Source organism: Labrus bergylta, chromosome 2 (assembly GCF_963930695.1).
Source record: "Labrus bergylta chromosome 2, fLabBer1.1, whole genome shotgun sequence".
Taxonomy (NCBI): domain Eukaryota; kingdom Metazoa; phylum Chordata; class Actinopteri; order Labriformes; family Labridae; genus Labrus; species Labrus bergylta.
Window position 1 is genome coordinate 12,593,612 of NC_089196.1, and position 27,024 is coordinate 12,620,635.

General features: G+C 40.5%; 1 protein-coding gene across 2 annotated transcripts; it reads left to right on the forward strand.

The window, feature by feature from the left end:
• Window positions 1–1,546: 1,546 nt before the first annotated feature.
• On the forward strand, window positions 1,547–26,330 carry cemip2 (cell migration inducing hyaluronidase 2). 2 transcript variants are annotated; one of them, XM_029281952.2, is made up of 25 exons: window positions 1,547–1,785; window positions 2,583–2,627; window positions 4,135–4,486; window positions 4,592–4,732; window positions 4,874–5,441; window positions 9,028–9,197; window positions 9,896–10,087; window positions 11,296–11,465; window positions 12,809–13,021; window positions 14,046–14,251; window positions 15,201–15,270; window positions 15,917–16,045; window positions 16,830–16,918; window positions 17,986–18,117; window positions 18,378–18,413; window positions 18,682–18,837; window positions 20,939–21,116; window positions 22,255–22,470; window positions 22,556–22,767; window positions 22,948–23,130; window positions 23,248–23,467; window positions 23,563–23,664; window positions 23,774–23,919; window positions 24,065–24,171; window positions 24,265–26,330. In XM_029281952.2, the coding sequence occupies exons 3-25, from the start codon at window positions 4,153–4,155 to the stop codon at window positions 24,462–24,464; spliced, it is 4,170 nt and encodes a 1,389-aa protein (XP_029137785.2). In that variant the 5' UTR covers window positions 1,547–1,785; window positions 2,583–2,627; window positions 4,135–4,152; the 3' UTR covers window positions 24,465–26,330. The 2 variants fall into 2 exon arrangements, with proteins under 2 accessions (XP_029137785.2, XP_065821164.1); XM_065965092.1 differs by lacking the exon at window positions 2,583–2,627.
• Window positions 26,331–27,024: the final 694 nt, after the last annotated feature.

Consider the following 27,024-nt stretch of genomic DNA (forward strand, 5'->3'; position numbering starts at 1 on the left):
CCTATCCAATAAAGGCAAACATTACCCCCCCCCCCCCCCCCCCAAAAAAAACAAAAACAAAACAAAGAAAATCCTTTATGATTCAGAGGGTGATAATATAGTGTGACTATTGTGAAATTCCTTGATGTTGTTCACGATACCATCCTTGTTCAGATATTGTAGTAATGATTAAAATTGTGTACACAGTGTGATTATGCGGTCCTAAGACACACTGAGATAAAAAGATTCAAAGTAGCTTCTACTAAAATAAAAGTATAAACTTGATACTGGTTGAAGTCAAGAGGTAAGATCTGGATCTGCTGATTTGGGACAGTAACAGTTTATGGATGAGGGGATTAGAAGAAGACAAAGGTATCAAGGTACTGGTGCCTACAGTAATTTTCCAGCAGGCGGCAGTATGGAGCAGCTTCAGCCCCTGCTCGAGTGCTTCCTATGATAGTTTCAATGACTCCTCGGAAACTTCAGATTCTTATCATTACGCCCAAAAAGCCTGTTCCATGTCCAGATGTCTTAGGTAGGAAATAGAAACGCACAAGCCAGGAAATAAATAAACGTAAAGGTTTTTTATTCACATTAGATTTATATAATAATTATGATTACAACAATAACAGCTTGAATTTATAAAATGTCATTCAAGAGACCCCAGGATGCTTTACATCATGGAAGAACAAGTACACAAACAAAAGACAACAGAATGAATATGAAACTGTTTGGTAGGTTTGTGTTATATTGTGTTAATTGAGGAATCTCATGTTTCTGTCACAGTGTTTTCTCATTTTATTTTAAGAGAACAGTTTTTTCCTGTGAAGGATTCCTGATAATAGTGCAAATAGTTGTGAAGAGCCTGATGCAGCAGAGGTAAATCATTATGAACAGTAAAAGAACATCGCCCCACACATGCATACTGTGCACACAACCATATCTGACAGACATACTGAATATAAAGGCTAAATTAAAGGACGAAAGACTGCTGAAGCATGTGCTCTATAATTAAAGGCAAAATAAAATTAAGCCTATCCCAATAGTCTAAGTCTCATACCATATCCATTTGAATAGTGATATTTAAATTCAATAAGTAAGATTGGTTAATAACATAAATTATTTTTTTTCTAATTGAAGATCATTTTTTAATTAAGTAAAATACTACAACATTTATTTTCAGTAATTGCCTTGGGGTGTAATTCTGACCTTCATGAAGAAAATTGAAAATTATATTCTAGATGAACAAATAGTCAATAAATAATGCATTTAAAAAAAAATGTCTAGAACTCATTACTTAGCGGTAAAATATATTACATTATATATTCTGTAATTTCCCCAAATCTGTGTGAATGCATTTATCTACTACCTCTAGTACTACTACTAATGTTACTTCAAATTAGCTTTATTGACCAGCTATATATACAAATCCAAGAGGTTTGACTCCAGTTTTAAGTTTGCAATGTAACAAAAAAGCTAATAAAGCTTTTACAGCTGCTCATTTTTTTCCGACAGCATTTGAAAGCATCGCCACTTCCTCTCTGCCTAGCCTCGCCTGCTTCCCTCTTCGATGGGACGGTGGTGGTGGTGGGGGGAGCCGACCGACGGACGACAACCCATCAGCAGCAGAAAAAAAAAAAAACCCACCATGTGAAGAAAAAGCATATAAAAGGGACACGGAAAGCTAACCTGCTAGGGTGAGAACTTGTTCATAGGTCTCACCACGACAGAGTCATCGTCTTCTACAGCTTGGCGGAGAGCGAATGGACAGAGCCGGAGAGGAGCAGAGCTGTAGTCTCACTGACGGTAACATTTGTGTCTGTCAACCTTTGGGGGTTACTGCAAAGGATTCAGCTGGGGGGAACTTTAAGTTGAGGGTAGTTTTTGTTGCAAGGAGGCTTCTCCTGAGGAGGTTTTACCTGCTTGAAGTTGACTAATGTTTTTCTTCGCCTGTGTCCACACAAGTGTCAAAAGTTGCATGTTGCTAATATGGCTCCTTGACGTTATAACTCAACTTTAACTTCTGTCGTATGTTCTCCTCTGGGTTCTTCTTCATGTGGTAATATGTCGGTAATAGACGAGCCTGTGCATTTTAAACAACATTAAAGTGTGCGAGTAGTTTGTGTTATTCTTTTTTCTGTGAGTGGAGTAAAACCCAGTCAGTGAATCATCATTTTGTGTTTAGATTTTAACACAATCCTTTAACCGATATATCGTCCTCTGTGTGGGCCACCACCATTACTGCAAGTGTGCCAGTCTAGTAGTAGTAGTAATGTCAGCAGTGTGTCTCTTTGCTGTTCCCAGTTAAAGTAGGAAACACGTGGCTTACTGTTTGTTACATTGCCAATAATGATTTCCAAAGTAAAGGGTGATTTTACAGCTGAGGAATGTGTGATGGTGTGTCCCACTTTGACTCCAGTGTGCCGAAAACATCTGTTTGATATTCAGTAGCTCTGAAATCAGGAAAAGATGAGAGGGAGGGAGGGAGGGAGGGAATTCACGAGGGTCCAAATGAAGCAGTCCAGTCCTGTGATTATTGTGTGTGCATTTTTCCAGAAGAGCCTTAGGGTGAGTAAAGTCCACAACTCTTTATGTTTTAACAGGTCAAGTTAATAGCAGGGGAGCAGTTGCAGATTGGCCCTTTCATGGCGAGGAATGTGAATAAAAACATTGCCTAAGATGGGGTTATAAAGACTGATGCCTGGGGAATCATCCCATCACAGGGCTCCATGCTGAGCCCAATTAATACAGGCCACTGAACCTGAGAAGACGAACATCCAAAACAAAAGAGTTATCAGCGATCCTGTGTTCTTGACTCTCCACTTCTGGGTCGGATGGATGAAAAATAAAGAAACTGGATGATTCACATTCAAGTGGATGTTGGACCCAGCTTACAGAAATAACTGAGCCCTTGTTGAGTGGCCTTGGCTTTACAGTGCTTTGTTGATGAGCTGAAGAGGTTTGTTGTGCTCTGGTATAAAATGATGACAATGGTCAGTTGTCTTTGTCAGATGGTTGGCACAGGAGTGTGTATGAGTCTGTATTTGTGTGTTTTTTGAGTACTGATACTCACTCAGATGATGTGAAGTCTAAAATCCATCATATTCCCGGGTTTTCTTTGGGGAGTTTTCTGACAGTTTTAACAACCCGGTCATTCTTTAAGTCATGTGGCCAGAATCCGATGTGTGAAGGCCTAAACTTGCTGATGTTTTGTTTTTAAAGAACCATAGTAGAAAGCTGTGCTGTCATTTCATACGTACATAGTGTTTGTTTTGCGGAAAAGTGCCAATGAAGCCTCTTTTTTTTTTTTTTTTTGCACCGTCATTTCCTTCACTCCTGTGTGTTTGTGTGTGCAGGTGCGTGTCCATATGACCTTAATATGTGCATACGTGTGTTCTCTTTGTCTTAACTTACGTATTTGTGTGAAATAAGTTAGCTCAGACTCGAGCTGGAGCTCTCTCCTGCTTCCCTACTGTAATTGGTGCCATCTGTTTTGGCTGTGTTAACACAGTCTCAGGAATGTTGCGATCCATTATTCACAACCTCCTGCGTTACTGTGTGGACAAGAGCCGCCAATGTCACTCTCTGTGAGCCAAACTAGCCAGGGGATAAAGCTGTTTTTGAGTAATGGATTTTCAAGGCTGTCTGTCAGGATTGTTACCTCAAGGTCTGTGAGTGAGATGCTCATTGCTTGTTTCCCGAGAGTCAGCCTTTTATCTTCCTTGGCCTCCTACTGCTTTTACTCACATTTTGTGTGCTCTTTTAGTGTCATCTTCCTCCTTCATGACCTCTTCTGTTTGACCTCTGTTTTATTCACTCCTTTTTGTCTTTTAGCCTAAGCCTATACTTCCTTCTACAATGTTATAGAGCATAACAACTCCTACACTTGGCAATTGAAGTAATTGCTGAAAGCAAACAAGTTGAATTTTAGTTCTTGAAGGATTAGCCTGACAGACTCCCATAAAAGTAACATTTTCTTATTGTGTTCATACAAAATTGGATGAGACAGACGACCAGGAATAAAATCTGTTTAAAGTCTTCAAATCTTCATAGTGGTTTCAGACTTTTTGTGAATACGATGAGAAATCTACCCTGAGTCTGCATCGTAGGAAATATATTTCTCACCTCTTTCCCTCATTATCTATCTCCTTTCAGGTAGAAGACACTTAGACCATGCCGACAAATAATGGCCCTGGCCGCTTACCAATCTTTGTGGCTCCACCTAACAGCAACTCACAGAGGTCTCCAGGTTATGTCCCCGGGCGGGTGGCTCCAGTCCGCTCGCCGCCACCTGCCAAAGCTCCACCACCTCCACCGATAAAACCTCACGGACCCCCGCTGGAGCGACAAGCAACTTTTAGCGTGACTGAAGCGAACCAGCACAGAGAACGTGCTAAGAGCCTCCAGCAAAGAAAGAACACGTTTATCTGTTGTGGAGTGTCCATTGGGGCTTTCTTCCTTACCCTCATACTCGTCCTCAGTCTCACAAGTGGAGATGTGCTAGATGGTCAGTATTTTCAATGACTTATTGAAATTTCCTTTTTTTATCTTTATGTAATCATATGCCATCACATTAACTAATTGATAACTTCTGGATTAATAATGTTTGCAGAGAATTGCCCGGACCACAACCCGTCCCTAAGCAGCTGGAACCCTGGCCACCAGCCAGAGAAGGCTGTTGTTGTCAGGAGAGGACATTTGTTTAGATTAGATGCTTCTGCTACCTTCCATTCACTAACCATCCAGTCAGGAGGTAAGCACATTAAGGTGAAAGATTAGTACCATCTTAATCATTAAATGTGTGGAGGTTTTTAGGATACACAGTTCAGCTTATGGCTGTGTCAATATGAAATACATCGCAGCAGAACTGATGTTTGTTGCTGCTACTCCACAGGTCGGGTAGTTTTCGCAGACAATAAAGATGGCACCAAAAACATCACCTTGAGAACACATCACATCCTCATAGAAGCTGGTGGAGCCCTTCACATCGGTGCTCCCAAATGTCGCTACCGTTCTCGAGCCACCATCGCCCTTATAGGCCGCTCTGATGACAATACAGTCCCGGAAGTGCCTGGCCTGGGCCGCAAGTTCATTGGCGTCATGAGCGGTGGGACTCTGGAGCTGCATGGTACCGAGAGCGTTTCCTGGACTCTGTTGACCAGAAGTATCCCAGCCTCTGGTCTGACCACTGGAGGTTATGCATTCCAGAAGAACTTCAGCCGAGGCATAAACTTACGTGTGGTGGACCAGGACACGGCTGCTTTGTTGCTCTGTGAACGCTACGATACTTACGACTCTCGTAATGACAGTCGACGGCTCAGCCAACTACTGAGGTCACTGCCGGATGGCCGCATTGTCACACTGGCTGTCGGAGACTCGGCTGTTAAAAGTCTTCTTGATGATACCAAGAAAGCCATTGAAGACAGGCTCGGCAGCAGCTTTGTCTATGATCTTAAATACAGGTAAATGGTGCCTTTAAATGTATAAGAAAAGTTTTGTGCACATTAGTTTATTATTCTGCATTTGATAGGAAAACGAATTACGGTATGCGTCTTGTTGCTCTGGAGAGTGCATCAGTTGTTAGGGTATAAAAATCTGTGTGAGTGCATTTGCATCTAAGATGTGTTGCAGACAGTGCCCGAGAACCAATACAAACTTTGAGAGTTTGTATTGGTTCCCATGGTTTGTTGTCTTTGTTCATGTTTGGGAGTGTTTTGTTTATCCTTGGTCTCCTGGGGCTGATAAAGAAGTTAATGTGTTTTTGTTTAAGCACTAAAGTAAAACCCTTCACCTCAGAAGCCTCAATACTTGGACTGACAATAACAGCACTTTGTTCCATGCCTATCCTGTGTGGAAAGTTGTCCTCTTTCATGGATCTCTCTTGTCATCAGGGATGTTCCCTTGAATTGTAATTGATCTTCCTGTATCCCCTGTGTTTCCGCTTTGTCGTGCTTTGTCAGAAAAGGAAGCACGTACAGGAAAACGGGGTTATGGTAGGAGAGTTTCCAGGATTTGTGCAAAATAAGGTGATTCAACAGATAATATATCCATCAGGCTTCCTTCAGCAGGACAGTTATACTGCTTTGTTTAGTTCTGTCCATGTGGGGTTATACTTTGTTGTTTCGGCTTTATTCGACATTAGCTCTTCCGTTACTGTCACTCGAACACATGTATGCACACATGTGTTTCTCTCAAAGGAAAGTCTTAGCGCAGCATTTTCACTATGAGTTATTTGTAGCTTGGCCCAGTTTGGTCCTTGGTTGGCTGAAAAGCCAAGTGCTGAGCCAGATTCTCCAGTGTCACATTTCACTCTCAAGGGGTGGGTGCCAAGGCAGCACACATTTTCAAACAAATCCGCAAAAAAAAATCCACAGCACAGTTATTTAAATGGATGGGACGATAGAGCCCTCTCTATGTTTAAAGGTGCTTGTTAGTTTGCGGGTTGGTAGTGTGTATTCTCCTCTAACCATTTGATTATTTATTGGAGTGGGGATTTGTGTTTAAGCTTTCTGTGGATTTGCTTTTGGTAGGAGGAAACACATAGCACACATTTATGAGAGAACATGCAGTTTAGTGTCTCATTAAAGTCACACTATGTTAGGCTGAGTGATTTAGGTTGAAAGAGTTGGGTGGTAAAGGCGTATGACCTATAGGACTGGGAGTAATGATGAAGTGTAGATCTGTTTATGACATGTAACGGCCGGATGTGTAGGAACAGCAGGAGATTGAACTAGAGTGTACTCAGGAACCAATTGTAGTGTGATTGTGTGTGTGTATGATTGTGTGTGTGTGTGTGTGTGTGTGTGTGTGTGTACTGTAAGCTCCAAGGGCATGCTTTATAATCCTCTATAACTGCTTGTTATCTCCAGCTTATGTTATATTACCTGAATATAATTTATTTACTTTAAGTTGATCTCAGTGACAACAACTCTGCTTCTTGGCACAGATAACATAAATGCATTGGCTCCTACCTCATGCCTGTCAGCCCCTCTGTCTTTAATCTTTGTCTGCCAGCGCACATAAACAAACGTTCAGGTCAGCCTGCAGTATATTCAGCTCCGGCCTCCACTCCTCTGCAGTTCCGGTCAAACAATAAGGTTGTTAAAACGCTATTGAACATCAGCTGAAGTATGTGTCAAGGGAAACAGTAAAACAAACAACCACTCTCTTTAATGTCTCCTCTTTGTTTGATTTTTAAAGTGCACACTGACAAAAGCTGCACATAGGCAGCCTCAGGACAGAAAGGAGGCCTCCTTGATTTCTCCCAGCAGGATGTGCTACACTCTGGGGCTGAAGCGACAGAACAGAGATGATCCCCAGATGACTTCAGTTTGTGTATCAGTGGGGTGCATGGTGAAACGTTAGAGGGGCTTTCTCATCTACAAGACGACTTGTTTAGGTTGTGATTATGCCACTGGGAACAATTAGTATGAAAATTGATGGAAATTTTCACACAGGCTGAGGCACATGAAGTTGAAAGCATCCCGAAATGACACTAATAATTAGGTGGACTCTATGAGTAAACACAAGAATTCTTATCTCATTATTCTTGTGTATTTTTTGTGATTTTATTATTTCAAAGATGATTTGCAAAGGAGAGGATTGTGTATTTTACTGCTTCTGTTTGCCGTTTATGTGCAGTAAGTTGCAGCCTTTACTGTGGATCCATCATGGTAACAAGTGATCAAGTTGAGCTGAATAGGAAATTTAGGATGAAAGATTGTAAGACTTCTGCTTCCCTGTCCAGTATTTTGTTCTACTGGCTACCAAGCTCTGATTCCATAGGCCTAAAATAGTCCTCTGCATGGTTAAATGTCAGTTAGGCTAAGGGTCAGTTTGTGTTGCCAGTGTGTAAAGGTCATAGTTTAAAACAATGATCATAAACTATAACTGGACGTGTGAATAGAAAAAAAAGGCTTTGAGCTCGTCTGGACTCATTCAGGTTAATGCAGAACAACAAAGAAAAAAGTAATTCTGTTAAAGCCAAGAGCATGACATTTAAGACAAAAATCCAAGGCTGCAACTTGGACTGTTTGTTTAAGGTCATACACCCTCTGAAGCACGCCAAATCCCTTTCCCCATCCACACCCTAAAGCTCCTGAATGAGAATGTTTTTAGGCTGTCCTTTGCAGTTAATCAATGAAATCACTTGAAAAACGTTCTTGACATCTATGCTCTATGGAAAATATTGTGCGAAGGAGTGACAAATCAGGGATTTAGCAAAAGAAAAATGTTGAAATTGAATGACTTGTACATATGAAACACACCCTCTCTGAAAACCTCTGTCCTCATTTTAAAATTCCCTCGACTTTTCTGACATTCTTTCTGTGGATTTTGACCTCTCATTGTCTTCTTATCATTACATAACATCCACTCTGATATGCAATGTCCTACTCTTCTGTCTCTTCCCATCCTGCTTCAAGCAGTGCATGTATTTACCTTATTTGAACTTTTTTCCAGATACCCCACCCACATGTACACTGTGTGTTAGGGTCTGTAGTATCTTTAGGCTCAGGGGAGGAGGTTTTATGTGTGTGACTGACACATTTTCAGGCTGTTACATGACAGGAAACACACACTTAAAAACAGAAATGTTATTATGTAGTTGAACTCTTATATATATAGACGAATAGTGCTGTTCCGTCTCTAAGAGGTCACATACACCTGATTATAATGTCAGTGCTGATAGTGAGACTGCTGCAGCCACCATACATTTTCAGTGGCTTTATATGTTGATTCAGGTATTCTGTTATGGGTCATGGTTGGTGGAAATCAATATTATGATGGATATTATATGACAAATAATATAACAAGTTTAGCTATAAGGGCGCAGTACTGAGTGCTCACTGTGAGTTTGCAGTGACTTTCAGCCTCTATTCAAGGTCATATTTATCATCCAAAGGGAGTCAACAGAAAACTGCCCGTATAAACTTGATCTTTTGTTGTTCTCTATAGATGTGTTAGACTGGTTTCTGAAATGTAAATGCCTGAAAAAACAACAACATTTCTGTCTCTTCCCCTCACTCTTAATCCTTCTGGTATCCTCAGAAAGGCGTGGGCTTTGGTCTCAGTGGTAGGCGGTGGTAACGCGTCATGCTCAGAGGACGTCAGGGAACATGAAAACCACGACACCGGAGGGAGAGCCCTGGCAAGGGGGAACTTCACAACCGTGGATGGAGTGGGCTTCTCGGTCACCGCCTACAGCGAGTGGAAGAATGGTGCGTCCCAGTTTATTATGGAATCACTTTCAAAACCTATTGAGCATATGTTTTTTTTTCAGTTTCGAAGGCAAAACAAAAATGATCAAGTGTCCTGCTATTAATGTTAGTGCTTGGATTGTACTTTATTCCAATATGCAGCTCTGTGTTAGAAGTCATTGGTCTGTAGTGATGGACAATAACAGGCGTCAGTATCATGGCAGCAGTCCAGGGGATAATGGAGAGGTTTCCTTAGCTTTGTAGGGGTAAACAGTTTGAAGAAAGGTTTAAGGGTGAATTATTAGGTTTCCAACATGCCACCTGTTTAACACATCAATCATCTGAGCATGAAAGACATTCTTGTGACGGTGTGGCGTGTAAGTGTATTTCTGACCATTCCATTTTGACAAATGTGTGGTTGTGGGTGTTTGTTTGCGTATGTAGTTTGGGTGAGGCACAACCTTTATCTTCCTTAATTACTGCTGTGAATGCCAGTGACTCACTTTCACTGTAGAACATAAAGTGTAAAAAGATAGTAGTTTAAGATCAGTTACACATGTTTTTGGGCTGATACAAACATTTCACTTCTGGAATTGAATCAGTGTTTGCGTCACATTGTCTTCATGACTATTGAGCAATGAAAGCCAGGAGATTTGTGTTTATGTTGAGTGGAGACTAACTTATTCCCCCTCTAAAAACATTGCCATATCTTCCCACAGGTGTCGCTATATCAGGCTTCCAGGTGGATGCTGTAGACCAAGTGGTGTTGAACCTGCAGGATGAAGTGCAGCCCAGCTGGAAACCGGGGCATCAGATTGTTGTTGCAAGCACAGACTACTCCATGCATCAGGCTGAAGAGTTCACTTTGTTGCCCTGCCAACAATGCACCAGCAGGCAGGTCAAGATACAAGGTGAGAGTGTGGAGCCTGTTGTCTTAGGTTCTATAGTTGCACATCCTTTACTAAACTCAATATGGCTTTGTCTGTTATAGTGTGTTTATGTAATGAAGCCTTCTCCTTTAATGTGAAGCTTATAATCTGACCGTTCTGTAGGTCTGTTATGAAGGATCCTATTAGAACTGTTCACTTCCTTTAAAACTTGACTGAAAGAGGAAGGAAGGAATCTGGGTTGTGCTGCATAGATATATCACATAACAGTACATTTATGAGATTACTCATCATGACTCGCCATGTAGGAGAAGACTTCACCCTCAGATTCGTCAATAAGGTCAAGAAATACAATTAGCAGATGTGTTACTTTTTTATCATGAGGTCCAGAGAGATGTTACTTCCTGTTCAGCTGTTACATTGATGTAAGAATATTGGCAGAAACTCAAAAAGAGATTATCAGCTTTACTCTGACGGTAACCTTATCCTTTATTAACCACAGCAGTTTTTTTGGGTTCTTTTACCTTCCTTTGCTCCTCAACTCTAATCTGTTGCTGTTACTTCCCCATTTATCCATCTGAGATATGTGTCCTGATCTCATTCCTCTTAAACAGCAACTCCCTTTCTTAGATGGGTGTATTATAGTTTGTGTTTGTTATTATCGTTTTTGTATTTCTGCCTTGACGAAGGACAGAGCAGCTGGAGTACTGCTGTGCGTTATCATTGGCAGCTGCACGCCATGGGCAGGGGTACTTTCCACATGTTCAAAGAGCTGATTATTTAGTGTTTTATATAAATTTGGTTGCATGTGCTTGTATGTGTTTTAGGTTTGGTTGCTTGGTTGGTTTCGGGTATGGATAGTTGCTTATGTTTGAGGGATGACTGCTAGCATATCTTCTTTTGATGACAGTTGGAAAAAACACAATTTTCAGAAATGAAACACCTTAGTTTGGTTTAAATGCTTCTACCTGTTTGTTTCTAGATTTTGTGTAAAGCTTTACAAAAGCTTTGTATCTTGCTATGACTGGGTCCACTAAGAACTGTTCTTCATGAATAAAAATCCAAAAGTGTTTCTTATTATTTCTGTTAAATTAGATGATTTCCAGAAGTGTTTTTTTTTTTTTTTAACTTTTTTGCTGTCTTAAGCTAAGATAGAATGAAGTGATAGACATTTGTCATGACATATTTTGGCTGTGAATATGAACTAGAATCTCCTCGTCTGTTCTGCCCAGGGAAACCTCAGTACAATCATGTGGGAGAAATCTTAGATGGGGTCGATATGCGTGCCGAAGTGGCATTGCTCTCCAGGAACATTTTGATCTATGGAGAAATGGAAAACTCATGCTACGGAAATAACAAGTGCCAGTTCTACAACCATGACACCTTTGGAGGCCACATCAAGGTGTGCTTTGTGTGTGTGTGTTTTCAGCCTGTACCCTTTGTCTGCATTTGGTGTTTTGTATGATTCTGCCTGCTTCGGCAGAACTTCACATTCTCATTAAATGTCATTATGTGTGCAGTAATGTGCCAGACAGTTTCCATACCGCAGGGTCGAAGTGTTCATACACTGTGTATTTATTTGTTATACTGTTCCAAATGAGAGGATTGTTGAGTTTCCAGTTAAGTATATGTGACACACTGCTATTTCCCTCACTTTTATAAAACTTAGTTTTTTCCTCAAGTCAGTTTTTACAATATTTAATTTAATGTTGACACTTCCTCTAAAGAAAATGTGTTTTCTATAAATCTAAACAAAGACTGCAGTCATAAGACAGGTTAGTGTCAAATAACTGTAGCATCATGTCCTCACTGACCTCGACCTACATGGGCCTTTATTTTGGCAATGACTTAATTATAATTTGGCTAATGGTTGTATGAGTCTATTCGCTTTGGTGGCAAACACACAACAACATTCCTAAGGCTTTGTGTAACTGATCCCCCTTGAGCTAAACAAACCACTTTTGTTTTACCACATTAACCGTCCCCACCCGAAAGCTTTCTCTCATCACACAATCTGCATTAAAAACCACTGACCTGCCCAACCCCAAACTAACCGACCTAAACGACAGAAACAACCTCAGTAATCCCATATCAGTCTTGCTCTGCTTATCAATATGCAATATGTGTGTGCGTATGTGGTTGAGTTCCAGTTGGCTGGAGGGATTGGCCAATACCTCCATAACAGGAACCAGACTGTTTTGATTATGCTATACCCACACGAAAAAAACACTAGGCAGCAATGTCTATCGCATTAGGATCAGATTATTTGTTGACATTCACGTTTAACTTACTTGCTCCCCAGTACATTTGTTTTTGCATGTGAGCATCCTCATAAAGCTAAAGCTTTAAATGTGTGCTTTTACAACTCACATTTGTTATGATATGAAGAAACAATAGTGGTTTTGGCACAGTTTGACTCACCAGGACATGATGCCAATGGAGCTACAGTTCATATCCCTGTGGGGTCATAGTCAAACAGAGAAAATCAAACTGCTAACCCAAAACTTTAATTGAACGAGAGTGGGTAGATGGTTAGCCTACTTTTGGTGAAACATATGAACCTTGTGTTACCCTTCACAAAACTGAGGTTAGGTACTTTTGGCTTTGCATAATAACTTATTGTTCTTGCTTGATAAAATTGCTTTCTCTTTTGTGACTTACCCCCCATAATGACATTTAATTTCCTCTCTCTCTCGCTCTCTCTCTCTCTCTCTTGCTCTCTCTCTCTCCCTCCCACATGGACAGATCTTTGGTAACTTCTCATCAGTGCATCTGTCCCACGTGGAGCTGAAGAACATGGGTCAGCAGGCTGAGAATGGCCACTACCCCCTCCATTTCCATATATGCGGGGATGTGGACCAGAAAGGAGGCTACTGGGAGCCCACTTATGTGGACGGACTCTCCATACACCACTCCTTCTCCCGCTGTCTCAGTATTCACGCTACCAACGGTTTGCTGGTGAGTAAAGCATGAGCAAGCCTAAAATGAATGCGAGAGCAAAGAATAGACAGCTATGGACATATGAAACATATTTATGGTTGAGAGATTTGTGAGAGAGCTCTCCCTAATAAGTACCATGTGATGTACAATGTTGAACTCATCAGTTATAGCATCAATGACTGGATTACAGTTATGGCCTGTTTCCCTTCCATTTTCCTCCCTCTCCTTTTTTTCCCTCCTTCTCTAACTTGAAAACCTCCTCCTTCTCTTCTAATTAATGATCTCTTTAGAGGTCTCTTCGGAAAGAGGTACTGTACAATAGGTTCAATGATTCCCTTGTGATTATTCTCTAACTTTGCACAAATGTAAACATGTGCTTTATTTACTTTCTGGATCAGTGAAATCATAAGACTTGTTTACACAAGTGTGTCTCTCAACAGCAAATTCATAATGTCTTTGTTTGTGTGAGGGTTATGCTCCCTCTTGACATCAACCGGTGATGGGTTTTACTTTGGTCCTCAAGGCTGTACAATTCGAGGCATTCTTCCTGTCTGGATCAAGGAAATGGAATTTACACAGTTTTGGATAGCAGTGTTTGGCTCTGCTGTTTTTCCTGTGTCGCCTCTGGCACAACGAGCATGTGAATATTCTCATGTTTTGTATCTGCGTCTAGAGCTCTCTTGTGATCATCATTTTCTACATACCTTAATATTGATTAAATAAGAAACACTCTTAGTGGGACATTCTTTAAGGAATTTTAAGTATTTAGAAAGGAAGGCACATCTCCCATTTGGAACGAACTGTATTTTCCTGTGGGCTGTTGATGATTCCAAGATGTACTAAAATTTTGTCCGAGCCCTCATGTTTACCAAGGTTTTCTGCATATTTCCATCAGTTATAAACTACCTCCTCCTCGTAAAAGGAAATATTACCACAGTGCTGTATTTATTTTTCTCACCTGTGTAGAACTCTTTAAGCTCTAAAAGTTCTAATCTCTTTCTTCTGTTTTTTAATATTTCATGGTGTTATTTATTTGCCTCAGGTGAAGAACACTGTAGGTTATGACACCCTGGGTCACTGTTTCTTCCTTGAGGACGGGATCGAGCAGCGTAACACTCTCTACCACAACCTTGGTCTGCTGACTAGACCTGGGACTCTGCTGCCAACTGACCGCAATGACTCACTGTGCACCAGCATCAAGGACAAAGTCTACCAGGGCTACACTCCTTCACCCAGCACAGAGTGCAAGTAAGAGATTAATGACCACGTTGTATGTCTCTGGTTAGAGATATGAGTTCAGAACAATCTAAGTAATTACATCATGGGTTTTTACACAATCCTCAAAAGCACGTCTGTAAGTAGTTACAGTAGATTGCAGTATAACATTTAAACAGTTTCATTTGTGTGAGCAAAGTGTGGGTGTTAAAATCAATGATTTACTTGTGTGTTCACACCCATCTTAGTCAATTTAATAGTTTGACAGGTTTCGATTCAACCACAGAAACAAAAAAAACTTCTCTGTAAGTTCACATATGCAGGCTTAACCCTTTCATCTCATGAACATCAGACCACTACACTCAGTGTTTGGACTCTTATTTACTTTGTCACAAGTTCCCATTTTTTGTTTGTTGTAGTAATAAAGGTAGCGCAGACTTTCAGAACTTGAATTCAAATCAATCAATACTTCACACTGACTGAAAAGCCTCTCGCTCTCAGTCGTGTGCATGTGCGCGTGCGTGAGAGAACACAGAGAGGTCCATGCCCATGTGAAAGAGATACTGTAGTGAGCAATAGTGTGTGTAAGAGATATTGGCAGGGAGGTTTTATCCAAGCAATAACAACCTTCTGCTCTCCACAGGATGTTTTTATGTTTTAGCAAGAAAAAGAAAAGAGCTCCTTTTCAGCGAAGCAGCGAGCCCTGTTTCCACGAGTTTCAGTCTGTGTGTGTGTTGGCAGCGTTGTCCCTGTCCGGGATTTATGTTGGAGAGTTGGATTATTGAGGGAATTTTGAAGGATAACAAGACTCTTTGATCTCTTTCTGCTCCTTAGTCATAGTCCCTGTCATGCAGAGGAACTGTCTTTTTAATATCTTTTTGAGCTTGCATGTCTAATATTTTATATGTCTGTGTCTTTGTTTGTGTGTGTGTGTGTGTGTGTGTGTGTGTGTGTGTGTGTGTGTGTTGGGGGAATTTTCCAGGGCAGTTTCAACCTTCTGGATCGCCAACCCCAACAACAATCTCATTAGCAACGCAGCTGCTGGTTCTCAGGTAATAACATCAGATTTATCAAGAAAAACAGCCTCTAATGAACCTTTTTCTTTTCAACAAATGATTATTAAAAATGAAGAACCAACTGGAAGAGACCGTGATTGAAACATGAACGGTAGTACAAAGGTTGAGGCTGCGCTGGCTTTGGTGTTCCTGCAACTTAACAGAACAAACATGAAACACTCATAACAATATGATCCATCAATAAAATGGGGTTTACCGGGCTTTAGTGTCTGATCAAACAGTGAGGCCTTTTATAGAAGAATGCAGAAGTGAATCCCTCATCTCATCGTTTCACCTTGGCACAAACAGTGCGGGGATCAACTTGGGAGAGCTGTAACATGCTACTTATTGGTAGGGGGTATGCGTGTCATTAATTAAAGTTTTCTGTCTACATCTATTGAACTGTAAAATTTAATGAGGAATTGAACTCATATAAACTCTTTGTTTAATCTTTCTTTGGGACTTGACCAGCATGTTATATGAAATCCTGCCCAGTCGTGCTCATTGCTTGCCTCAGCCTTCCATCTAAGGATGATGTTTTTATGAGCCCAGATAATGACATTTCTGCTGTTAACCAGCTGTACCCTCAACATGATTTATCTTGTTTATCTCCTAATTTGTCTCCTCTTGCTTCCTGTGACAGGATGCCGGCATATGGTTTGTGTTCCACAGCTCTTCCACCGGAGACTCTCATGGGCTGGTACCAGAGACCAAGGCAGAGCTGACCCCTCTGGGGATTTTTTACAACAACCGTGTACACTCCAACTTTAAGGTATCATAAGCATTGCTTATCTTCAAGCTCCTTTTTTTTTTTGGTGGTTGGTTCAGGCTCAAGCGAGCTTATTTTCTCTCCTCAATAAAAAGTACAGTATAAATCGCCGAGCCTCACAAAGATGTCTCTTCTATATCTATGTTTTATAGAGACAAGAGAAATGCAGTGATGATAACTTATATCATCTAATTCTCCGTTTACTCACATGGTTCTTGCTAAAAAAAAAAAAGAGTGTGGCCTCTGGAATAGTGCTCTGTGGTGTAATGACAGACGTCGGGGCAGGTGAACTGTAAGGTCTTTGTTCGGCCTGACCACAGCAGCCTCTCTTATAGAGGAAGCAGCCCTGAGGTTTCAGACTATACCTCGCTTATACCACAAGACCAACTCAGAGCACAGGTTTCCATAAACATAAGCCATACACAAATATACGGGCATGACATTTTCTCTTTATTTTATCATATGATACATTTTTGTAAATATACAGAACTAATCCATATGTTTTGGAGTGTGTAAATATACATTACATGTTCATATACATTAGGAAAAATACTCACAGGAATTCTGTTTACCTTTTTCCTGCTTTCCGCAGTAACCCTGTGCAGCATCGAGTCCATAACTCGGTTAGCCCAGGGTATAAATGTAGTGCATTTATAATTGCCTCAGATCCCACACTGTAAAATATACCTGTAGTCTTGTTTAGGCAGACAGAAATAAACCATCTTGGAATTGGTATGCTTAGTTTAAGAGAAGATTCTGCATGTAATATCATCATACTCTCTCTTAGGCAGGGCTGTTCATTGATAAAGGAGTGAAGACCACCAACGCCAGTGCTGCTGACCCCCGGGAGTACCTATGTCTGGATAACAGTGCTAGGTGTGTATCTGCATGTAAGATAGCGGTTCACATTTTTTGCATTTCGTCCATCATTCACGCTGTGTAAAATCCAGTATATTCATTAGTCACAAGTTGTTAGTGTCTGTGAATTGATATTTATGTACAGCTGACTAGTCCCTATTATTGAGCACTATTTGAGGCTCTATGGCTGGCATTCAGTTACACTATGTAAACATGAAGTTATCTGTGCTTGACTATTATATTTGTGTGTCAGATTATTCATGACTAAATCTACGAGGATATGGCCATTGACTCGCATTGATAGCTGGCCTCATACTCTGTTGCTGCATTTTAGTGGAAGGTCTGTCAGGTTTGTGTTGACAGAGAAAACAAGGCTTCACAGATAGAGTTTCCTCTCTGCAGCTCCCTACCCAAATACAGCCCTCAGCTAGATGGAAAAAAGCTTGCGTGTCCACTGCTGGAAAAGCTGTGTGGGGGTGTGTGGGAGCGTATGTTTGGAGCAGAGGTATCAGTGGGAGGATTTTACATTTTAAAATGTAAAATGTTCATTCATCTTAAATGGGGGGGGGGCATCAGTGTTGTGTGATTGTCAGGAACTCTCACCAAGAGGATATAGGGAACAATTACCTTTGATTTGAGTAATTTTTTGGACTTTTAGTTTTTTATGCCACATTCTTTATTCTAACAATCTAATGGGCAGATGGGTCTAAAACTTTTATTGACACTTTAATACTCCATAGGGGGATAAGTCCTGTCTGCACTCTGTGACATCATGATGTCTCCGTAATGCGCAAAGTGGGAGGTATAAGCATTGGCGCCTGCAGCCTCTAGAGTTCGACTGTGGGGTTTTAGATTCTCAGTCGTTATATATTATGTCAGTGCAGATTTATGATAAGATTATGTTATGATGATCAGGCCCATAAATCACTCTTAATCCTCAGAAAAAAAAACAACTAGCTAAGTGTGTGTAATGACATTTTAGGAGGGTTGAAAGATTTAAAGTAAATTAATATTGTCCAAGGAACATCAAAAACAGAATAGTGACGTCCGTATTTACTTGTTTGATCTATTATTTTTTTTATCAGATTCCGACCACACCAGAATGCAAACCCAAGCCTTCCTCGGGTTGCAGCCGTCATCGACACTCTGATCTCCTTCAAGAACAACGACTTAGGAGCGTGGATACGGGGAGGAGACATCGTCATCGAGAACTCTGGGTGAGGCTTCTACAGGATTTGATGTGACTAATATATTGTCTTCAAGAGAACTGAGTACTCATGATCTTTCTGATGAAAATAAATGGATGGTGTCCAAAGAAAAAAAAAGAAAAATAGGATGTCGTCATTTGTTCTGTTGGTATGATTAATGTAATCCTACCACAGCTTCCTCTTGTTGGCTTCATCCACTGGTTGTGACAGATGACACTTTTTACTCACTGGTACTATACAACTTTTTTGTCTCTTCTTTCTTCAAACAGCTTTGCAGACAATGGAGTGGGATTATCATTTGCCAGGTGTGTGCTCATTGAAATCAGTCTGCTCATAAAGTCTCATTGTATTCAGCCATGTATGGCTTTCTTCTTTCTTTGCCAGATGAACTTGTCAAGATATCCTCATGATTGATAACTACAGTGCAAATATCTAACAAGCACTCTTTCCTGCTTAGCCCAATGCTTTCTTTCTGCTTTGGTCCCTAAAATTACATTTTAAACATGTTAACATATTTATATGACGTTTTTTTGGTAGTCACTGTATACACCTTTTCCTTTTCTTCTTCTTCAGTGACGGCAGCTACCCAAAGGATGAAGGCTCCAGTCAGGAAGTGACACAGTCTCTATTTGTGGGTGAAAGCCAAAACAGAGGAACGAATGGAGGACAGAATAAATACTGGGGCCCAGGAGGTGCTGATGCCAAAATGAGAACACTGCCCAGAAACAGGTGAGCAGCATTTAATTAAGGAGGAAATATGTGACATATGGGAGTAACTGAAGGAAAACTACAATCAAATTTAGTTTTTAATAGGAATTGCACGGAATGGCGTTGGGAGTAGTTGGCCGAGGTGAAATATTCTTGGGAATACAAACAAGGAAGAGAGAGCCAGAAAGGCAATCAGGTAGTTGGACAGATGGATGGATGAGGCTCCTACAGCTGATTCATACTGCGGGTGAAAGGACGTTCTGTTATGATTGAGTTTCCTTCAGTGATATTTTTGGCATTTTATGAACTGTGACGCAATACTTGCAATTTTTGACTGAAAGATTTCTCATTGAGATAAGATCACTAAAGAAGGAGGGAATGTTTTATGACACAGCTCCCAATGTCATCTCTTTGTTCCTCTCCTTTTGATTACCCATATTGTTTGGAGGAGAAAAGGCAGATATTTCCACTCCGCTTCCACTGATAAGTAAATTAAACAGATCTTAGACTGAAAGCTTTTGTGTGCCTTGCTGACTTTACCTTAAAAAAGACACTATTGTAGTGCAGTAAATAGATTTTCTAGTATATGCCATTTCTGACTAAGGGGACAATTGTAATGAGAGGAGAGTTTAAAGATGTATATCTCCTCACTCAGGTCTCCTCACTCAGTTTTATCAGTTTGTTATTCAAGAGGAGAGCAACATAAACATAGACTGGTTGAATAGTTGGCTTTTATTAGTTTTAAGAACCCGGGTTTATATCACCTTGTGACCACTGTCATTGCTGTGCCAAGATTTACAGATGTTTTACAGGCTTCCTGACCGCACAGTTACATCTGACTCAGTCAGCTCGTCTGTCGTCCTCTTGGACACTGCCAGAACTGCTGACACCCTTTTTTCCACTTGCTTTTTAGAAAATACTTTTACTTAAACGACTGGATATTTTGAACCTTTAAATGTAACAAAGGTTCAGTTTACAAGATTAGTAAAAACACAAGTCTATAAACACCCACAATATGAAAGAAAACAAAATCTGATGTTAAATCTAAGATTCTTATTCATATCTGACACACGTGTTCGACAAAATGTTTTTGCTTGACCCCTGCTGAGGCTTGCATTTGTCACTTAGTCGCAATCTCGGAACCCTTCTGCAACTTTCGTCTACAATCGTCTGATTGACAAGATACTGTGGACTTCCGGGAACTGCGATTCTGGGGAAGCCAGTGGTTGGAATTGAAAAACGCAATGATTTACAAGAACATAATGTTGCTGATCAGTAAAAAGTAAACATACAAAATACTTGTATTGAAGGTCGGATCGATAACTTCTGATGCATTTCAGGTGGTCTGGAAATCTAAACACTGATTGGCTTATGTGACACAGCCTCAAACGGATTTGTGGCTCAAGTTGAAGTGTTTGATCTGTAATGGATTGTCAACTATCTGTTTATAGAAATTACCACTGGTGACAGCTGGTATGTCATTAGTGCAGATAACGCTCCACAGGGTTTTTGCTCTTTCCTTGTTTTTTCAGCACAGACTTAAGAACAAAGCCTGCTGATATTTAATTGGTCAATACAGCTCGGACTACAAATGTTCTACAAACAGAATCCAGAGCACGTCTCATGCTGACAATCAAGATTCTACATTTCTGTCTAATCTGTTATAGAGATGAACTTTCCCACAACAAGCATAAACATTGCCAATTTATTTTCCCATACATACAAGTATTTTTATTGGAGAGTGAACTGTTTCGGAAAGAGATACACATTATGTAAAAACAACATATACCACTATCCTACAATGACTATTACGTCTGTAATACTAACATAAATATAGCAAAACTGACATAATGCCGTGACTCGGAATCATAGATTAATGCTAATGTCCTGCTTCCCAGTGATCTCATTGTCTAGCTGAGATCTTTGGTTTTGTTAATAATCTAATAATTCTAATGAAACTCTCCATCTCCATGAGTTTTGGATTGTCCATGTTTTCACAATGTGATTGTTCATTTGAACAATGGTCTCTATATATGTTGTACTTTATATTTATCCTTGTCTATTTATTGCCGTCACTTGTCTTGTTGACCCGTGGGCTATGCCTTCTCTGTGTCCTCTGTAGGACGTTCCCTATCCGAGGTTTCCAGATCTACGATGGTCCTGTAAGCCTCACAGAGAGTACATTTCGCAGATACATCCCCACACCTGAGCGTTATACCAGCGCAGTGGGATTCAACCTGAAGAACACCTGGCAGCTCACCCCACGAAACAACCTGTCCCAACTCAACTTCCACTCCACAGTGAGTAACACTAAGGGTCACACAGGAAACAGTTACTCTTCCAATCGAAGAGTTACCCACACAAACTGACTTGTGATGTAACGCTGATATAGAGGCTCAATATGGAGCTAGCCACAGGAATCATTCATAAAGGGTCACTACTATTTGATTTAAACACTAAAATATCAAACTAATAGATTTCATCTGTGTCTCCGTTGTGACTTGTAAAGGTTTTATAAACATCTTACATTAAAAGATTGTTTTATTCATCTTTGGTTTACCATTTTATCTCTACCATGATTTAAGTGTTCTCTTGGGACAGTCAGATAGTTTTCTCTTTGGCACTTTGTACCGATTTGATCTTCTTCACACCTGATACCATCCTGTACAGTTGATAAGATAAGATCTCAGATAAGAGTAACAGAGTTTGCAGTTAAAACACCAGTAATAGAAGACCAAAAAATGAGTCACAGCCTGTTCAGAAACAATTGTTAATCACTGGTGCCCTCTTGTGGTGATATGGAACAGTGCATTACCTTGACAGGGCTGTATATATCTTCTGCTCATCTTATCTGAGCTCTGATATCATAATGCCCTTGCTATACTTATTTATGAACATTTCAAGTCCCATAAATACAATCCCTTAAAACTGTAGCTCCCTGAATTGTTCAAAGAGAAACTACTACTATGACTACTTATTTTTTACAAACTAGTGTGGTCGTTGCAGTCAGATTTCTTACCAGAAAACAAATAAAAAAGGTTTGCTTAAGAGGTACTTAAGTTAAGGAGGCATTTGTTTTCTCAAATTAAAATCTCTAATGAAAAACCTTTTCATACAGCAGGGATTTGTTCATCTGAAGTGCTTCATAAATATACTGTATGTGAAAAACGTGATCAATTACTAGTGTACATTTCATACTGCAATCCCCCAGAAAGACAGACATTGTCATTAGGGATGGCAAACAAACAACAACACGAGATTTAAATGATTAATTGCTGGGGGGAAAAAAAGCTTGTGCTTTCACAAACACATTTACTCCCACACAAATGTTGCCTAGAGGTGGTACTTAACAGAAGCTATAATGACCCAGATTGATACATTTAGCTGAAATGTGTATTGTAATAAAAAACAACTCTCTTTGAAAAAAAATATCTGCAGGTGGGTCTTCGAGCCTTCTTTGGTCGTCCTGGGCAGTGGTTTGAAGAGAACGATCTGGACGGAGATAAAAACTCGATCTTTCACGATGTGGACGGCTCAGTAACAGGCTACATAGACACTTACGTAGGCAGGGCTGACAATTACCTGATCCAACATCCTGGCTGTGTGAACATGTCCCAGTGGAGCGGAGTGATCTGCAGCGGCCGTTACTCTCAGGTACATCTCGTCAAGGCCTAAACCTTTTGTTATTTTAATGTAATGTGTCCTCCTGATCATTCCACTTTGTTGCATCCTCCTGCAGGTGTACCTCCAGACCCAGGGAGCCCCCAGCCTCAGCTTATCCATCAACAGAGATGAATATCCATATGCTCCCTTGGTACTAAGGGGTATTAACAGCCAGGGGGCACCCTCTCAGCAATACCAGCCCATCCTGATGATGAGCAAGAGCTACACTCTGCACTGGAGTGGACCTGCTCCCAGAGAGATAGTCCTCTCTCTCATCAACTTTGACAAGTAAGTAACCAGAGGTGTGTGGAGGTGAGTTTGTGACCACTCCTGCTGCAACTTCACCTATAAGAAAAATACATATTTGACTCAGTTATTATGAATTTTAGTGATCTCTTTAGAACTATATCAACCTAGAATAAAAAAGCTTCCCTGTGCATGATAACATTTCTCTCTTCTCTCCCTCAGAGATGATTGGGTACTCGTGGGACTCTGTTACCCATCAGACACCACCTTTCAGATCATGGCCGACATTTACGATAGGCAGAGCAACACCTTTGATGACATCACAGACTACGGCACTGTATCCTCCCTTGCAGAGCTGGAGAAGAGGCCGATGGAGAGGAAGTACTTCTTTGATCAGACTGCTGGGTAAGAGTACAAAATTCAATGTAGTCTAAAATTTCAGACTTAAAAGTCTCTCCTTCCTAGACGTCCTTGCCTCTGAAAATTAATTAAAGGTTCCTCTTGTTCTCCCATCACAACCAGCTTGGTGTGGCTCTACCTCCGAGCCCGGCATGGTCGTGAGGGTCACAGCTACTGTACATTTAAAGGCTGTGAAAGAGTGAAGGTCACGGCCACAACATCCTCGAAACAAACATGTAACTGCACATCCAAGGCCTACCCCAAGTACTCCAAGACTCCCTCAGCAGTGGTGCCTATGCCGCCCCTAAACACAGAGCCCTGCAAAGGCTGTGGTGCTAAACAGGTTTGTGTTACCACATTTTGTATAATAGTCTGAGGTTCCTGTTTGGATACTTAAAGACACATGCCAGCACTGCTCACCATGTTTTGCTGTCACAGCTTGTGTTTTCTAGTGAGCCATGGACTTCCTACCTCCAAACACAAATCAAGTCTCTCAGCAGCAAAGAGGAGCAAAGGGGAGATACGAGCTCTTTTATCACTGTGAGCATTCCAGTCTCATATACTGTACAAAAACAAGTCCAAACATATATCTCCTTATCTTACTGAATGTGTATCATTTTACTTTTTTTTCCCCCCCTGAACCTGCCAGGTGAATGAAGTGACCATGTCCTTCTCTCAGCCCGGGTTTTTCCTGGTCACAGTGGATGCCTGCTCTGGAAAAGTCACCAAGAAAACCTCATTTTCAAAGATGGACACTAAGATGGAACAGTACCTAAAAACTGGAATAGCAAAGAGGTGAGCCAGGGCAACATTAGAAATCCTGAACAGCATGTACATTTCTGACATGGAGACACAGTGGTATCAAACTTTGTTGTCTAAATATAGTATGAATACACAACAACCCTGTATAGAAGAATCATCCTGTTGTTTCTGCTTTAAGGTCCATAGTGCTGATGGCAACACGAGGTCAACTGGAAGGCCTTGTTGGTGTCGCGCCATATCTTGTCTCCTTTGGTTTGGCCAAAGCTGCTGATCTGCACAGTAAAGGTTAGTGAATAATACTCACTGAATATCTTCTTTTTTTCAATTTCTTGTCTGTCTTGTCATCTCACACACTCTTATTGCAACCTCTCGTCACAGAGAGTCTGGCACTTTGGGGGTTCCAAGGTGGTTCTTCGGTCCCTCCATGGGTCTCGCTACAAGCCGGGCAGGGGGATGAGGTCCTTGGGCTGCAGGAGCGGTACATGCCCCTGGGTTTGGAGGCTTACGGCTGTACGCCACCTGCAGCTCAAAAGCGAAAAGATCTGGAGCTACTCCAAAAAGCCACAGGACTACAATGACCAATGTGAACTATACAACTGAACTACCCAAACACTCTTGCACACAGATACACAAACACACAACCAGCTGATGAATGTGAACTGCTGAACCTTTTAATTTATTAACAATGGCAAAGATGTTTACCAATTTCACGTGGAGAGAAGGTATATTTGTGTGTGTGTGTGTGTGTGTGTGTGTGTGTGTGTGTGTGTGTGTGTGTGTGTGTGTGTGTGTGTGTGTGTGTGTGTGTGTGTGTGTGTGTGTGTGTGTGTGTGTGTGTGTGTGTGTGTGTGTGTGTGTGTGTGTGTGTGTGTGTGTGTGTGTGTGTGTGTGTGTGTGTGTGTGTGTGTGTGTGTGTGTGTGTGTGTCTTGGGGCTGTTGAGTCAATGCACTTTTCTTTTACAGACACGACTTGCCTTTTTCCGCCAAAGTGATCTAATGGAGCTTTACAAAAAAACTCAGTTGTTCATCTTTGACAACAGAAAAAAACAAACCCAAAGCATCCGTTAGCTTCTTCCTTCTAGTCTTATTATTTATTATGTAGCAAATCAAAACAGAATGAAATGGATTGAGTGTGATTACAGAGCACAATGCATTAGATACACAAAGGCCTTGAGGAAATGAAGAGAATGAATGGCATTGTCCCTGACATGAGACCATGTTTGAACCTGAAATAAAATTGATTAGTTCTGCTCAAGTCAAAGGGAAATAAGGAAAATAAAGGCCATGGTATCTGATAATTAAACGGTAATGTAATGCCATAAATGAACATCATAGTGTAAAGACAGAGCCAGTGGGTTATCAGTGTTTGCTAGTGAGATTCATTGGTACAAAGATGTGTTTAAACAGTCATAAAAAGCCATATTCATCATGACTTTTCAATGGTTAGACTCACAAATAATAGTAACTAGTAAAATCTAAAATGTTGCTTTTGTAAAAAAAGAAAAAAAAAAATCTGTTTTATAGAACAGTTACAATTATATAGACTATTAACCTTCACCAAAGCTCACATACATTTGAAAGATATTTAGATGATGTTCTGCAATAACTGAATCTTTGACTGGAAAACCTCCTGTGTTAATTGTGCAGCTGTTCGACTACAGACTTTAAGCACCTTTTTAAGGATTCCTCCCTGGGCTTACTGGACCTTTTTTTATATCTCATATTTATGTCTCTTTCCAGTGATGATGTCTCAAGTGCTAGCCACATGTGCAGCAGTAAAATGCATATATGTATATATATCTTTTGTTTTCAAAAACAGAACTGAATGTTTTTACCTTTTATCTGCCTCATTCATGATCTTTTCATGTGCATTATTGCCAAAACGTGTGTAGCTGTTGTGCAGGCTGTCTATTTAGAGCTGACACGCTGACTGCACAGTAGTGAGCAGCATTTTTCACAAGGATTATATACCAGCTGTAGTTTGTAAGGCTCTATGTGGAGACTTACACTACGTTATCTTTTAAAGGGTGTTTGGTTGTGAGCAGGGCTCCCCCACTGTGCGGTAATAAGTACCTTTTTGCGACTGTGTGTGAGTGTGAATATATGAGTGACCGTGTGAGATAGGAGAAAGATCCTCTGGAGGACAATAACCCTGATGCCTTTTAACCACTCTACTGTTAAAAAGAGCAAAAAAAAAAAAAGACGCTTCCAAGATGCACAACCAGAGTTTGTCATTTTTCTAAATTGGAGTGAGCTTTGTAAATAAAGTCTTTTATGTAATAACTCAAACAGTACCTGTAATGGAAATGTCAAAAATGTTGTCGTTAGTGTTTATATACTGTTTGTTTTTGTCAATTGAAAAAAAGGCTGATTCTATAAACATGAAACTCAGCATTTGATATGAAATTGCCAATTGAATAAACTGTGTTTGCTTTGTGATTAAATCTTATTTTATAATTGACTCACTGCTGCAGCTGGAAGAGAGTGGCCTCTCGTCTGAAATCTGCTAATGCGTCTTTTTACTCAGCGTATCTTGCTTAAATTATACACGTCAACCACTTGGGGGCAGCCTAGTATTTGATGAATTTCTACCTGCTACTTTGAAATGCATCTTAGCACAAAACCTGCATTTCACACTTTAGATTCTAAGATGAAGCCATGCCACTAAAATGTATCCCAGTGCTTGAGAAAAAAGTGTAAGACTCAATATTAGCTTAGTGTAGTTTCTGGAGAAGTAATATAACTGTCTGCTCTCCAGCTGAGGAAGCTTTTAATCATCTTCAAACTGTAGCTCTTATTTCACAACACTGGTTTAGAACACTAAGGGAAGTGAACAGAGGAATATTGTATGTTTTTTGATGTGCCTTTTAAGATGGACATTCAAACCTGATACAAACACATGGAACTCAGTTGTACTGAGACATGGCAGAGCTCAAATTTACTCTCACCACTATAAATTAAAACTGAAGAACAAGCTACAGTAAGAAAATAAGAATTTCATAATCCACAAGAAGTAACATTTTCTAAAGTCAGAAGTCTAACTCTACAAATGAACAAGGTCAGCAGGTAAATATGGGTTTATAGGTTCATAAGGGGACCTACCTCATCAAGCTGGACCAACTTGTGTTGTGTTAGTGT

What these genes read in the sequence shown, in the direction of transcription:
- cemip2 (XM_029281952.2), top strand. Translation starts at nt 4,153, where the DNA reads ATGCCGACAAATAATGGCCCTGGCCGCTTACCAATCTTTGTGGCTCCA. An exon ending in TCACCCAGCACAGAGTGCAA is followed by an intron (nt 14,252 to 15,200) that starts GTAAGAGATTAA and finishes GGAATTTTCCAG; the next exon opens with GGCAGTTTCAACCTTCTGGA. An exon ending in AACTCAACTTCCACTCCACA is followed by an intron (nt 21,117 to 22,254) that starts GTGAGTAACACT and finishes AAATATCTGCAG; the next exon opens with GTGGGTCTTCGAGCCTTCTT.